Genomic DNA, 14,870 nt, shown 5'->3' on the forward strand with positions numbered 1-14,870 from the left:
ACCACAATAAATACACAAGGGGATGAGGAGAGAATCCACTCATTTCTGTTATCTGCAATAATGGAGAAAGAGCCATCAACAGAAAAAGAGAAAGCAAAAGAGGGCATACAACTCCCACCTGACACATATTCATAGCACACACTCCATACCTTGGGAAAAAACCCGTAAGAAATAGAGTCTACTATTTAATCTTCGGTTGGGGGAGTGGGAGCACGAAGAGAGAAAATACTAAAGCAAGTTACCTGTGCTTTCTTCAATTCTTTCTCAAGAACTTTCTTCTCTGCTTTCAACTGCTTTAGGCTCTGGAGATGTTTTGCTGCAGCCTCTTCATTTAAGGCAAAAACGGATTAAAACATGTTACAACCATTCAGCTAAACCTCAAAATTGGCAGAAATCAACAAGAGCAAAATGCACTTGTGCAAGGTGATTCCTTCTCTAACAGTTTGTTCAGGGTTTGCAGCACTCAGCTCTGTACGGTCATGTATTTCATTAAGATTTCATCACACTGGATGTGTGCAGTTGGCTCTTTCAGAGTCACAGTCAAGTCTCAAATTGCATACAGCAGCCCCAGAGCTACCAAATCCAAAGACAGTCCAAACTCAGAATGAATCTATATGCCCTAGAACCCAGTTTAATGAGCCCCGAGAAAAGTAGAATTAAGAATCAAATTCTAGTAAGAAGAACAAAAAATCTGGCTTATACATATTAATATATCTACACATTTCCATTTTAACAGAAGTCAGTCTCTTGAATGGTCTTTTCTCAGAGTTTTCCATCAGACAATAACAAGAATATATTTGCTTGTAGAAGAGCACAGTTGAGAGAAAATGCAAGATCTTCCCAGAATGCTAGATTCAGGTTAAATTTCAGCAGTAACGAAATCAGGACTGCCATAAGCCGATCAGTCTCAGAAGCCAATCTAATACCCAACTCAAACATGCAGGTGCAGGCAATCACATATTTGAATGCTCCTTCACATCAAGAAACTCCCTACATGTGAAAAGCCAGCATATTAGGGATACTTTCAAGTTTCATTTCTATGGAAATGAAGCTCATCCCCGCCCCCCACAAACAGGTGCTCAGGACAGTCAACAATAGCCAATAAAAACAATCTCTTAAATAAAAGAGAATATATTAAGAACTGCAAAAGGAGTTAAAACCAAGAGAAAAGGAAAAACCACACACAGCGAGCTTGCTGGAATAAAATGGAAACAGACCACCGCTAAAGAAAAAGCAAAACCAGCATTTCAGTGGTAGAGAGATCCATGCTTCCCCTCCACAGCAAAGTCTCTTTCATGCTTGCCTACCACTCAAACCTCTGAAAGCAGCAGACTGAGCAAGTGTTATGAACTTGCTTAATTTGTGCTGGATTGTGCTCCAAGCTAGCTAATTTATGAAACTATCAAATTAAATTCTAACACTGTTGTAATCAATATTCATTAATAGCCAACAGTGCACTGCAAATACAGATGTGTGAACACCACATTAAAGAGACTACATTCTTAGCTTCTATACTGGAACCAGTTTTGAATCAAGCATGTTAAATGTTGCAACTACAGGGTAAAGGGAGGGGGGAAGATAGCTGATCTCAAGTGAAATGCTTAAAAAGAGAGAGATCAAACCTGTTTGCATCCATACTATTGCAAGGCTGGGGAGCAAGCAACTCTTACTCCTGCCTTGGCTATCAGAAGACATGATACAGTTTAAAGGAAGGACCTCTACCTCATACACATAGGATTATTAGATTCATGAACATTTGACCAGGGAGAATTCCTATGTTTATACTTAAACATAAAACTCTGGTTCTAATATTTCATCTCTCCCTAGTAAGACAGAAACAGAAGTCAAGAATGGCACAATGCAGATACAAGCACATTAGACTCTTAGTTCCAGAGTCAACAGGGGCAGAGAATGCCACTGCAATGGTAGCGCCAATATGGTGCCAAGGTGGTGCAAAGGAACACTAAAAGACAAAAGCATCACTTTACACAGGGGTGTAGAAAGCTTGCAAGTGGACTCTATCTTATTGAAATGGTTGTGCACTAGCACACGTGCTCTAACCACAGTCCCTATGTCAATGTCAGCTTCAGGGGAAATGGCCAACACCAGGAGAGGGTGTGCTCAGACCCTCTCCCAATCATCCCCAGATGGCACTTTGTTTAAGCACTGGCTGGGGGGTCCTTTCTCTGCCTCACAAGGAGGCATGCCCAATAACAGGAAGAGGGTCTGTTTGGACCCTTCCTGATGCTCCCTGGTCAGCGCTTTGTTCAAGCTTGAACAAAGCACCATCTGGACAGGATTGGTGTGTGCCTCAAGCTCCCAGTGGGCAAACGAAACACTCATGGTGGGGGAAGGGGAAAGGGGGTGTCCTGGCAGTCCCCACAGCCCAGGGACTGTCATCCCCTCTTGTCCAATGGGGGCTACATCACTGACTTTACAATTGCTGATATGAAGTGAAGGATTCTCACCTTGAGCTTCTGAGGCATGCCTTTGGGAGTTTGCAAATAACTATAAAGTATAAGGAAAACGGAGCATTGGTTCACCTACCGTGAAGGCTGGAGTCAAGGACATCTCTATGGGTTATCCTCCTCACAAGCTCCAAGGCAGGACAGTTTTGATTAGCTACAAAGAAAATACATGCCCACTCGAGCTGGAGGGGGATAGCCCCGCCCCAGTTCTTTTAGGCCAAGTTACGAAAGGTGTCATGACAAGTTGTCATGCCAGAATGAAAAAATGACACAGGGAATCATCATAGCAAATGGCAATAAGGAACAAACATGAACAAGCACAGTAAACTTGAAGTGATATTGGAAATGTCCATCAGGAAAAAACTTGTATTCTGCTCCACAGTATGTGTGAGGCTTTGGCAGTCTCTTGTCCCAAAACAGATTAAAGATTGCTGATAGGATGGTCTCCCAGAAATAGAAAAGTGTGCCAAGGCAGGTAGGCAGAGATCCCCTTCACTCCAGCAACCAGAAGAAGGCTTAATGGTAAGTGAACCAATGCTCCATTCTCAGTTGCTGGGGTCAAGGACATCTCTATGGGACGTACCACAGCTTGTGCATCACCTAGGGGGGGAGCGCCCTTGTCTAGTCCTGGGGAAGCACCTGTTGCAATACTCTTCTTCCGAATGCTGCCCATACTGAGGCATAATTGTCCATTTTATAATGCCTGGTAAAAGTAGAAGGGCTTTTTATGTTGCTGCGTTACGGATTTCTTGCACCGGGGCACTTATAGTGTCTGTGGTTGCTGCCAATCTAGTAGAATGAGCGCAAATGTGCGTCCGAGGATGGAGATGTTGTGTCTCATATGCCAGTGCTATGCAGGTCCTAATCCATCTTGCAATGGTAGATGAAGTAACAGCAATTTACATGATACCAGGAAGGACGGACACAAACAGTGAATCCGTGGTTCTGAAGGACACGGACCTATTTATATATCTCTTAAGACAACAACGCACATTCAACATGTGACACCTTTCCTCCATCAGATGCACGGGGTGTAGACAAAAAGAAGGTAGAAAAACGTCCTGTGACTCATGAAATGAAGAAGCCATCTTAATACGTAACAAAGGGATCCAGTATAAGGCATACGGATTCTTGTTGGAATATACAATACGATTTATCAATAGAAAGAGCCTGTAATTCCGACACCCTTCTCCCAGACATAACAGCTACCAGGAATGCCAATTTAAAAGACAAAATTGGTATAAGGGTGGATTTTAAAGGTTCAAAAGGTGGAGACTGTAAGGCGTTCAACACGGTATGTAAATTCCAAGTAGGAAAGTGGTGTACTGTCAGTGGAGAAACAAAGGTTTCTCTTCGCACCTCAGAGAAATCTCCTTAGGTGAGGATGTGCATGTATAGACTTTGCTGAAATGCCTGAAATGAAGGCTGCTTGCCTCTTAAATGTGTTTGGCTTCAGGCCTTTCTCTAAGCCTTCCTGAAGGAACTGTAGGATGTGTTGTATAGATGCTTCTCCCCATGGAACCGAATAGCATGCTGCCCATATTAAAAATGCTCTCCACATACATTGGTAAATTCAATTTGTTGATGATCTATGTGATGCCAAGATAGTACCCAACACTCTATCTGAATAACCCTGCTGACTCAGTATTTGCCTCAGTATCTATGTGGCAAGCTGCAACCAGCTCAGGTTGGGGTATTGCACCGGGCTCTGCACAAGTAGGTCTGTAGTTACCGGCAAGAAACATGGTTCCATTGTCAATAGATGCAGTAACTCCGCGAACCACGACCTTCTGGGCCAAAATGGTGCTACTAGAATTACACTTGCCCATAGAAGACATATCCTTCTCAACACCCTTGCTAGCAGAGGAGTTGGTGGAAATGTGTAAAGAAGTACTTTTGGCCACAGTGTGTCTACATCCTCTGCAGGGGAACTGAGACATGAATCTTGGGAGCTGTGTGTTCTGAGGAGTTGTGAACAAGTCCATAACTGGCATTCCCCATATCGGAGTCAATTGTAGGAAGACTTCTTGGTTTAGGGACCATTCTCCCAGCACCAAGTCTTCCCAACTCAGCCAGTCTGCCAGCGGATTGAGATCCTCCTTGACATGATGTGCTGATATGGACATCAGATGACTCTCCACCCAAGTCAACAACAGGACCACTTCCACGTGCAGGGGTTCTGGATCTTGTTTCACCTTGCTAGTTCCACATGAGCTTTGGTGGTCGTGTTGTTGTCTTTATCAAAATGTGAGTGTCCTGTAACTGATGTTGAAATGCTCTCAATGCCAAGCAAATGGCCCTCAGCTCCAGTCAATTGATGCTGTGGCTCCTCTCCTGCTCTTACCACCTTCCTTTTGCTGAGAGCTGTTGACAGTTTACACCCCATCCCCTGATGCCGGCATCTATTGTGACTATTACCTTTGGTGGGTCCAAGAACTGCATGCCCTGCAATAGGTTTTGTGGTATCAATCACCATTGCATTGACTGACGGAGCTGGTGAGGTAGGTGTAGCAGCAAGCATTGCTTCTTGGCAATGGCTGCTCAATGTGGAAGGAGGAACCATTGCAGCTCTCGCAGGTGGAACCTTGCCCAGGAAACAGCCTCCAAGGTCACCACCATCAGGCCCAGGATCCTTGCAAGTGTCAACAGCAGAATTGCAGGAGCCGAGAGTACTGCCCTTATCTCTGCTGAGATAGTCTGGAACCTGCCCTGAGGAAGAAACAGTCAATCTTGCATAGTATCAATCATCCCCGCCCCCACCCCCACATGCTGAAGCCTGTAAGATGGGACCATTTGACTTTTTGCAAGGTTTATAAGGAACCTGTGTTCCTGTAATGTCTGAAGCGTCGTTTGCAAGTCACTTTCTGTTGTCATTCTTGAATGTGATTAGACCAACAGGACGTCCAAATATGCAAATATCTGGATTCCCTGAAGGCAGAGATAGGCCATCAGCAGTGCCAGTACCTTTGTAAAGACCTGAGGGGCTGATGGCAGTCAGAATGGAAGCATATTGGTAATGCCTTCCAGCATACTTGAACCTGAGATTATGGGGGCTGCTATGATGAATCACTAAATGTAAGTATGCCTCCTTCAGTTCTATCGAGGATAGGAAGTCTAGGTAGCGCAGTGCTTCTGCCACTGATCGAAGTAATTCCATTCAGAATTTTTCTTGCTTGACCCATCTGTTTAAATACTTCAGGTCTAGTACAGCCTTTTTTGACCTGTCCTTTATGGGGACGGTGAACAAGATAGAATAGATGCCCCTTCCCTCCTGGCAGCGAGGCACTGTTTCCACCACTCCTATGTCTACCAGATGTTGGATGGCCTTTTTGAGCTCAATGTGTTTTGTAGCAGAGTGAGTGTGGGGAGTTGGAAGGAACCTGTGGGAGGGAAGGGCATCCAATTCTATCCTGTACACCTTCTGATCTATGCTGAGGACCCACTTGTCTGTTACAGAAGCCTCCCACACATGGAAGAACTCTGACAGGCAGTCCCCCAGCCTGGAGAGTCCCGAGTTATTGCTGCTGCTTGGTTTGGTTGAACGATTGTCTGGTATTGCCGAAGTTCCTGGAGGGGAAACGTTGGCGATTCCAGGATCCCCGTTGTGCTCTGAAATCCCTATCCTGGCCACTGAAGGAGGACCCGAAATTCCAGAAGGGCTGAAAAGGTTTTTTGAAACCTGGCTTCTCGGGCTTGCATGGAGCAGATGGCATCGTCTTTTGCTTATCCTTTGTTTCAACTAAATGTCTTTCAGAGCAGAATCGTCAAAATGCTTTGTGCTGTCATAAGGTACAGCAGTCAGGTTATTTCTAGAGGTGGAGTCCACCTGTTAGCTCTTAAGCCACAGGTGACATCTGCCCACTACAGAAGCTGCAGATGCTCTGGATGAAAATCTAGGAGTCTTTGGTGGTGTCCACCAAAAAGGCCTGGGCCTTTTGAATCCTGACCAGCTGCTGCCTCATTTTTACAGGGGCAGCCAATGGTTCATTGTCTACCCACAATAAAGCTGCCCTAATCACCATGGAAGCTGCTGCTGAGGAACAGGTAGCTATGGAGGAATTATCGTGCACTCTTCTCAGCACAATTTCTTTTTTAATCTGAGGGATCCTGTTTTTTTAATCTGAGGGATCCTTAAAGGTGACCTCTTCGTCCCTTGGCACCAAAGAACTCAATATTAATTGTACGATCGGTAAATCTGTGTTCGGTGTTTTTAATAACTCCGATGGTTCCTACTGGAAAGAGTAATATCGGTTCGCAATAGCCACAGAGTTGGGTCTCATGATCAGTGAGACCCGGTTTCTGTAGCAGAGTGGGGAGAGCGGGCTAAGCTCATGATCAGATTGGGAGCCCTGGGTGGCCGGATTGGCCGCCCACACGATTGCTGGCTTTGTGACAGAGCCGGCAGGGGCTGGGGAGCTTGGGGGCTGTGTGCTCCCCGGAAGCTCCAGTATGCCCTGCACAAGCACGCAGGGCATACTGGGGAGACCCCCGGAGCCGGGAGGCGGCTTTTCGCCTCCCCTCTGGGGGGTCTACTCCTGAGTAACCATGGCGCAAAGCCGCACCGTGGCTACTTGCGATCGAGAAGCCCGGGTTTGTGGAGTGCTCGCTCCGCAAACCTGGGCTTAGGGGAGGGCTATAAAAGTGGACTAGCCGCTTGTAAGCCACTGGGCTCACCTGCGAGCCCAGTGGTTTACACGAGCAGCAAAAATCGGGCTAGGCTCTCCTAGCCTGATTTTTGCTGCTTGTGAGAATAGCCCCATAGGCTTCCTATTGATTTCTGGGAGCATCCATTCCTGTTTAACTGCTTCAGTGAAGACCTCGGGCATTGGCAATAACATGTCCCTGGATCTTGTCTAAGGAAATATGAGATCCCCCTTAGCCAACTGAGTAGCCTCTGAAGCTACCTTTGATTGCAGACCAATGGTGGCTAACGCTCTCATCATGAGAGGATTAAAATACTCAGACAAAAAAGGTCTGGATCCTCCCCTGCTGACCATTCTTCCTCCTTATCTGGAAAAATGTCAGCGTCCTGGTTTCCACCATCTGGCTCCCACTTGTGGCCAGCCTCTAAGTTGATCACAGGGGTTGGTATGGTCTTATGCTTATCTGGGTCCAATGGTCTCAGGTTCTGATTGCTTGGGTCCCCAGAATCAGGGTCCAAAAAGTCTGAGGAATGCTGATCATTATGCTTACATTTTGAAGATATGGGTTTTTTTTTTTAACTTTTACTGGAACGTGAACCCATGATATGTTTCCTCTTTTTCTTGGCTTTTTGAGGAGGAGCTGGGCTGGATGAATAAGAAGAGGTCATGTCCTCAGATACAGAAGAGACCCTCTTCCACTTTCTTGATTTTTTTACTCTTTTTTAAAGGTCTGATCTGCTGAATAGTATCCACTATGGCGTTCTTAAAACATGCCTGCCATTCCAGGGGAAATGTCTTGGGTAGGCTGGGACTTGGCTCTGAGGGACCCACAACGGGGGGGGGGCTGCTCTCAACAAGGAGCAATCTTACCAGCTTCCTTGTGTGTCCTTGGTGTGTCCAATCTCGATCTGCCCTTCCGCTGCTGCTAGTTTGATTTTTGAAGACACTGGCTGCTGAGGTGCCTCTCGTTTACGGCGCCATTTCTCACCACTCGGGCCTTTTCGGGGCCTCCTACAGCCACCGTTAGTGCCTTCAACATTTCCCAGGCTCACAGCTCTGCTCCTGTGGGCGGAGGCTTGTCAAAGGGGACCGCCGCTACCCGTTTCAGCCTGGCCATAAGGAGCAATAATGCTCCTGAAGACTCTCCACTTCCTGAGGCGCGCTGGACTGCTCTGCTGTGAGTTTCATGGCCCAAGAGCGGAAAACTCATGGCGGCCTCAGCGGCGTTTGGACCGGGCGGCGTTAGAGCAGTCACTACAGACACTTGTGGAGGAGGTGATCCGGGGGGGTCTGGTAGCCATTGGGAAGCTGTTTTCCCCTTTCCCCTTCGGCACCAGCATCATCTTATATCCTCCTGTGTGCTCCATGGCAGGAGGAGAAGGGGACAGGAGGAAAGATCGGGAAAGAAGAGGGAGGTTTTGGTTTGGGTTTTTTTTTAGAGGTTACGACACGGAAACAACAAAGAAAGACAAAATGGGGTTGAGAAAAAGTTGGCTGAAGGTAGAGAAGATAAGGAAAATACTCTGAATAAAAAAGATTTAGGAGAAGATTTTGGAGTTGTCTGGAGCTACGCAGGACAGAAAGAAGTGCGGTGCAGCTAACACCCTCCTGCTCAAGTGAGCGTGTATTTTCTTTTTAGCTAATCAAAACTGTCCTGCCTTGGAGCTCATGAGGGGGATAACCTATAGCAACTGAGAAGAGAGGCTGCCTTATTCCCAGCTGCCAACTGAATTTCACACAGGAAACGGTTACATAAAGTACATTTTCCTAACACAGTAATTTCACAGGGAGGAGATAAGGGAGCAGGCTGCTTACAGACAGCTGGACTGTTCACAAAATGTCTGAATAAACAGTTTCTCTTTACTGCTCTTCCTCCAGTAGTAATAGTTATCCATTTCAGTTAAACACAATTCACAGTAAAATATAATAAATAATAATAATAATAATAATAATAATAATAATGACACAGAAACTGAATTACCATCAAGCTTCTTCACTTTAGCTTCCAGTTTCTTCTTCCTGATCACGTAAAAGAAAAATGTGGAATATAAGGGACATGCTGTTCCTCGATACAAGTTTTGGGCTTCTGTATAATTTGAAAAGGCTCATTCACATGATGATAAATAGGAAATAAATAGGAAGACAAATGTACAGATGTCCAACCCCATTTATTATTGTGTGCACAAATCTAATGAGCTATATTGAACTAGTTAAGTTCTCTAAGTGCATGTTTTTGGAATCACGGCTAGTTTTAAAAGATGCCGAGTATCCACAGTTCCTCAAGCACATGCTGTAAAGACTGTCCATAAAGTGGATCATCATTCATGAAGGAAGAAGAGCAGTCAGCAAAGTTGTGACAAAAGAGACCGCATATTGCACCAGCTAACAACTAATTTTTGCCACAGGTCACTATGAACAAATGGTGGGCCAGGTGTCTTCCTCCTTCCCGGAGCAAAAATATCTGACCTCACCATCTCCCAGAGTGAAAGACAGTCAGAAGGGATCAGGGTGTGGAAAGTTGGAATACACTTGAGAGTCGTCTGCACAGTAGCAAAGAACCAGATTGCATTTCCACTCTGGGCAGGTTCACACGAATGGCAGCACCTGAGGTTGAGGCTGTTTGATTTGTAGCTTCAAATCCAAATTACAGATGTCAGATTCCCTGAAGGAAGCTGGACAGGATATGCCAATACTGACAATATATATTTGCATTTTTTAGGTAACAGAGGAAAAATATAAATTCACATTCTTTCCTTTTTATTAGAATGACTCACATAGCATCACTTTTGTCCATTTCTTCTTTCACTCGAACATATTCCAGAGAAGTCTCTTGGTATATCTTGAGTGAACTCTAGTGAAAGAAGATGATGGATTAAAATACATGCATGCAGTTAGTTGGTCATTTGTTCAGATCTGCATAATAGGTGAAACACTTAAGGGGCAGATACAGCTCAGAAAACACAGCCAAGTGTACAAGGAATCTGAATGGGTTCCCTGACATGCTCTTATGGCTAGATATGGAATACACTAAGCTGTCCAGTATGTAGATGGCAAGTGTTTTAAAATGCATCTCTCCTCCCCACCCCCACTTAAAGGAGCCATACCACCAACCAGGAGCGGCCGATGCAGGCTCCGCTGCCACAGGGAGTGTCGGGCAGTGTGCTGCTGCTTGGAGTGGTTTGCAGCTGCAGCCGGAGCAGAGGTAAGCATCTATTAATTTGTGCTTAAAGGTGCCTCTGACACCCCCCTCCCCCCAATACTGGCAGCTCCTGCCACCAACTACAAATTTTCCCCACTCCCACACCTGGCAACAGGGTAAAAGTTATACCATAGAAGTAGGGAATATGTTCTCAATGCAGAAAGTCCAGATTTGATCCCAGCTTTTCCAGTTTAAAAGTTTATTTTATCTATCAAATTTATATACTGCCCAAACTTTAGTCTCTGGGCGGTTAACAGTTAGATAAAACAATTTTAAAACAATTAAAACACATATAAAATTTAAAACAATCCAACAATTTAAAATCAATCACAAAATTAAAACCAACAAATTTTTAAAAGCTGAAAAAGCTTGGGTGAAGAGATGGGTTTTCAGGTGTTTTTTGAAAATTGCCTCACTGAGGTAAAGAAATCTTAAATGAGGCTGAATAGTGGTAACAAAAAGTATAGTAAATTTTATACACACACACACACAATCTATGTGCCACAATAGAACATCATCCTAAATTTGTAAATTGTGGACAATGCAAGTCATTTAATGGTACTAGAGAAAGACATGCTGTTCTGGTAGCTCCAGGTCTTAACACTCACATCAGCTTTGGAGGATGAATACAACTGAAGGAAGCTCGGGTGGGTGCACGGCTGGGGGAGTCAGTCATGTGACTTGCCCTCTGGAGCCCCCCCAAGGCAGTGGGCCCCCTGACAACTGTCTCCCCTTGTCCTATTATTGTTACACCCCTGGGGAGCACATTCCACAATCTCGGGGCAGCAACCAAGGCCCGTCTCTATGTAGCCACCAGGCGAGCTGGTGGTAACTGGAGACGGACTTCCTCAAGCGACCTCAATGGGCTCATAGTGAAGAAGACGCTCTCTTAAATACCCAGGGCCTAAGCCGTTTAGGGCTTTATAACTAGCACTTTGTATTTTGCCCAGAAACCTATTGGCAGCCAGTGTAACTCCATCAGCAAGGGAGTAATGTGGACTCTCCGAGATGACCCAGAGACCAACCTGGCTGCCGCATTCTGAACCAACTGAAATTTCCAGACTACATACAAAGGCAGCCCCACCTAGATCACATTACAGAAGTCAAGTCTGGAGGTTACCAACAAATGTACCACTGTTTTGAGGTCACTGATCTTGAGAAACGGGTGCAGCTGGCATATCAGCTGAAGCTGATAGAAAGCACCTCTGGCCACTGCCTTAACCTGAGAAACCAAGGAGAGGTGTGAATCCAGAAGTACTCCCAGACTGCATATCTGTTCCTTTTGGGGAAGTGTGACCCCATTTAGAACAGGTAGGTCAAACCGTCTCTTGAGTTCTGACCCCACACAATAAGTACCTCTGTTTTATCTGGATTCAGTTCTTGGTTAACTGGTCTGGGAAAGGCCTCCTGCTTGAGAACAGGAGAGCCACAGCCAATCACAATGAACAATATTGGGATAGATGGCCAAAGTGCCAAAAAAAAAAAAAAAGCATATGTAAAAGGAAATAACTGTGGGCTTCATGTTCTGCTGCTTGCTACCACCTCTTTCTGGTCAGACCGATGCAAGTTAGAAGAGAAATACAGCAGGGCTGAGAGAAGAAAGTGGGGGCTAGAACTGTACAAGAGAGGATTCTAGTTATTTACACCCTCAGCCCCAGTCAGCCGAACTGACTTCTTTCTTTTCCTCAAGGACTGAATGGGGAAGGTCACAAGTGCTAACAAATGAACAAAAAGTTCAAAACAAGAGTGAGTGAGTGCATGCATGCATGCCAGGAGAAGTTGGCAGAGGGCATGGGATATACTGGAATGCTCATTGTGCAGCTATTAGCTCTCTCCAGATACATTACATATTGTGGGAGCTAGCTAGACCAGCTAGTGTCTGCCCACACATTGCAAGGTGTAGACCACCACACCATAAAACAGAAAATGGCAGTCAGGTTGCAAAACAAGCCTCAATACATGTCAGAGGGAGGAAGGTTCAGAGGGAGGAAGTTACCTTTTTCTCCTCCAGCTCCGCTTTCACAGAATCCAGCTCTTCCTGGCACTTTTCTAGAGGAGATATTTTCTGAAGCATTTGTTCTACTTGGTGGCGAAGAGTGTTGTTTTCTCTGAAACAGACAATTAAGACTGCAGAAAAGGAAGCAAGACAGGGACTGAAATACACCAATCCCAAACTCAGGAGAACTTTCAATTTATCACGATCTTTTGTACACTTCACATGCTGTGGATCAAGTGATGCAACAAGTCCAGCTCTTCATATCCTGATAAGATATCTCCTCACATCAAAAGTACTTCCCTAAAAGCTACTCAAGCAGATGGCTCTTTTGCCTTAGGGATGATATAAAAAAATGCTACAGCCAATTATTCACACCCACAGAATTATCTGGCAGATTGTTGCGATAACTCCCAAACCCAGAGCAGTGGGCACACTGTCCAAATTTAAGATGACTTACCTTTCAGCAAACTGAAGCTGTGATACATGGTTAAAGAAAACTTGAAATGCCCAAAACCTCAGAGGAGGAGGAGAGAGAAAACTTCTCACAACAGGATCATTACAGGGGCCACAATCTCCTCCTTGAAACCACACTAAGGATAGAATGACACATACTAATATCTGGATGCCATAAAGTTGTGCATTCCCCTGCCTCTGCTAGTGGCAGTCAATGATGTGAAGTGGGAGCAGAATCATTAGATTATGCAATACGTTTTACTACACATTTTGCAGCTTGACATCACACGGTTCTCAGCAGCAACCCCACCTTTCTCCTAATGTGCAGGCCCACCCTTACTGTGCACTAAAAACTGCCCAGAGCAATGAGTCTCCTGTGCCTTTGCTTTGGGGACATTTCTTATGGAAACCTTTGTACTCTCATTATATTCACTTCTTTGTTCATGTATAAAACATCCGCATTTTATGTCAGTTATGAAGGAAGCACAGAAATAGTGTTTATTAAACACCTAGGCATTATGCAAAGCAAAACACACATACATCGCTGGTTTTCCTTTACAACATGTCTAAATGACAGCTGGGAAAGAACTGGGCCTATTCTTTCTTTAAAAAAAAAGTGTGGGGGGGGGATCTATGATTTATACACATGAACATCCATCATAATGGGCACAAGTATCTACTTTGTACTTTATACCCAAACATAATGCTACTGTGCATTCATACACCGCACTTCGTGTTCAAAGGGGATTAAAAGACAACCCTGTAGAGAGGCCTATACTGGGAGATCAGGAGGTGGGGTGGGGGGAAGAGGATGAGAGGCAGTGGCTTGGACTTCCTAGCAAGTTCATGGAAGAGTCCAGATTTGAACTGAGGGCTTCCCAGCTTGCAGCTCTCACTCTGTCTATGCTATGCTACACCAGCTCTTAAAATGTAATATATGAAGCATCTTTGGGGTACAAATATGAAATATATTGTCTTGTTATGAAGAATATACATGCGCATCAACTGTGGACTTTCCCTTTCAAATACACAAAGCAGCAGCCACATTTCCCTCCTTTTGAGTATAACATTATTTTCAGTTTTTTCCATTAATACACTTTAAAGGAAAGCCCAAAATGATTTTACACTCAAATACCTGCACCTAGGTATTTCATAGGGCAGCAGCCTTCAAGTGGTACTATGGGGTTGTGATGCAGCACTGGCTGTTTACAGAGGATTCCCTTTACAGAGGACACTCTGGTCCTTTAACATGGGACAGCAACACTTCGTCCCTGTTGCCATGAGAACAGGGTTTCTAACAATATGCTGTGGTGACTGCTCCCTACCTGTGTACTGCTGCCTGATGCAACTCTGGGTAATCTGAGCCTTAGCAAATGATGCCATTAAGGGTTCAGAAGTCACAGGGTTCCTACATTTTCAACACCACCCTCCACAGAGCATGCAGTTCAGCACTAAAGCACTCTTATTTATTTGAAAATTCTGAAACTGGTTTTTGAACTTAAGATTTCCCATAATGCTGCACTGATCAACTATACATTACAATTCTTATCAAGGAAAAGGAGCATAAAGGATATCGTTGCACTTTTGTTGGTATTCTGTCAGCAAGTGGCTGTAAGAGAGGCAGAGGGGAAAGGATTAGATGACTATACTTGGAAAACAAATGTGCAAACAGTTTTTTTTTAAAAATCCATGCAAAATTAAGAATTTGGAAATAAAAAACAAAGTCAAACCTGCACTCTTGGGAAACTGTCGTATCAGAACTCTATAGCCTCAACATTTTGGTTATTTAGGGGTGGTATGATGTGTCTCATCCCAGCAAAAGTCAGGGGCTGACATCCAGAGCAGTGATATGCAGGTGCACAGATTGGTGGCAGATGTTTGGAGTGTCTGCAGATTGCTGGCACTCCCCTTCTCACACTTGACAGATAATACTGTATACAGAGTAACCTACATGAAGAAACAGGCAGCTCCTGTTCTACTCTTGACCATTTCCTGATGCGTGCACTGGACTTTGATGGTCCACAGGAACTCTTCTAATTCTATACTAAGATGTTGGCCTGCATTTATTTATTTATTTAATATTTATGCCCTGCCCCTCCAATACACTACTA

At 44.7% G+C, this 14,870-nt stretch overlaps 1 protein-coding gene across 1 annotated transcript in view; it reads right to left on the reverse strand.

Annotated features, from left to right (window-relative positions):
• The window catches only part of ICE1 (interactor of little elongation complex ELL subunit 1), a 65,144-nt gene that overhangs the window by 37,664 nt on the left and 12,610 nt on the right, over positions 1-14,870 (reverse strand). Inside the window, exons 3-8 of the mRNA XM_053244480.1 lie at positions 14,333-14,368; positions 12,764-12,781; positions 12,307-12,418; positions 9,886-9,962; positions 9,093-9,130; positions 243-325 (exon numbers count right to left, since the gene is read on the reverse strand). Coding sequence (XP_053100455.1) covers positions 243-325; positions 9,093-9,130; positions 9,886-9,962; positions 12,307-12,418; positions 12,764-12,781; positions 14,333-14,368 — 364 coding nt within the window. The remainder of the gene's footprint in view (positions 1-242; positions 326-9,092; positions 9,131-9,885; positions 9,963-12,306; positions 12,419-12,763; positions 12,782-14,332; positions 14,369-14,870) is intronic.

The sequence above is a fragment of the Hemicordylus capensis genome, chromosome 4, assembly GCF_027244095.1.
Source record: "Hemicordylus capensis ecotype Gifberg chromosome 4, rHemCap1.1.pri, whole genome shotgun sequence".
Classification (NCBI taxonomy): Eukaryota; Metazoa; Chordata; class Lepidosauria; order Squamata; family Cordylidae; genus Hemicordylus; species Hemicordylus capensis.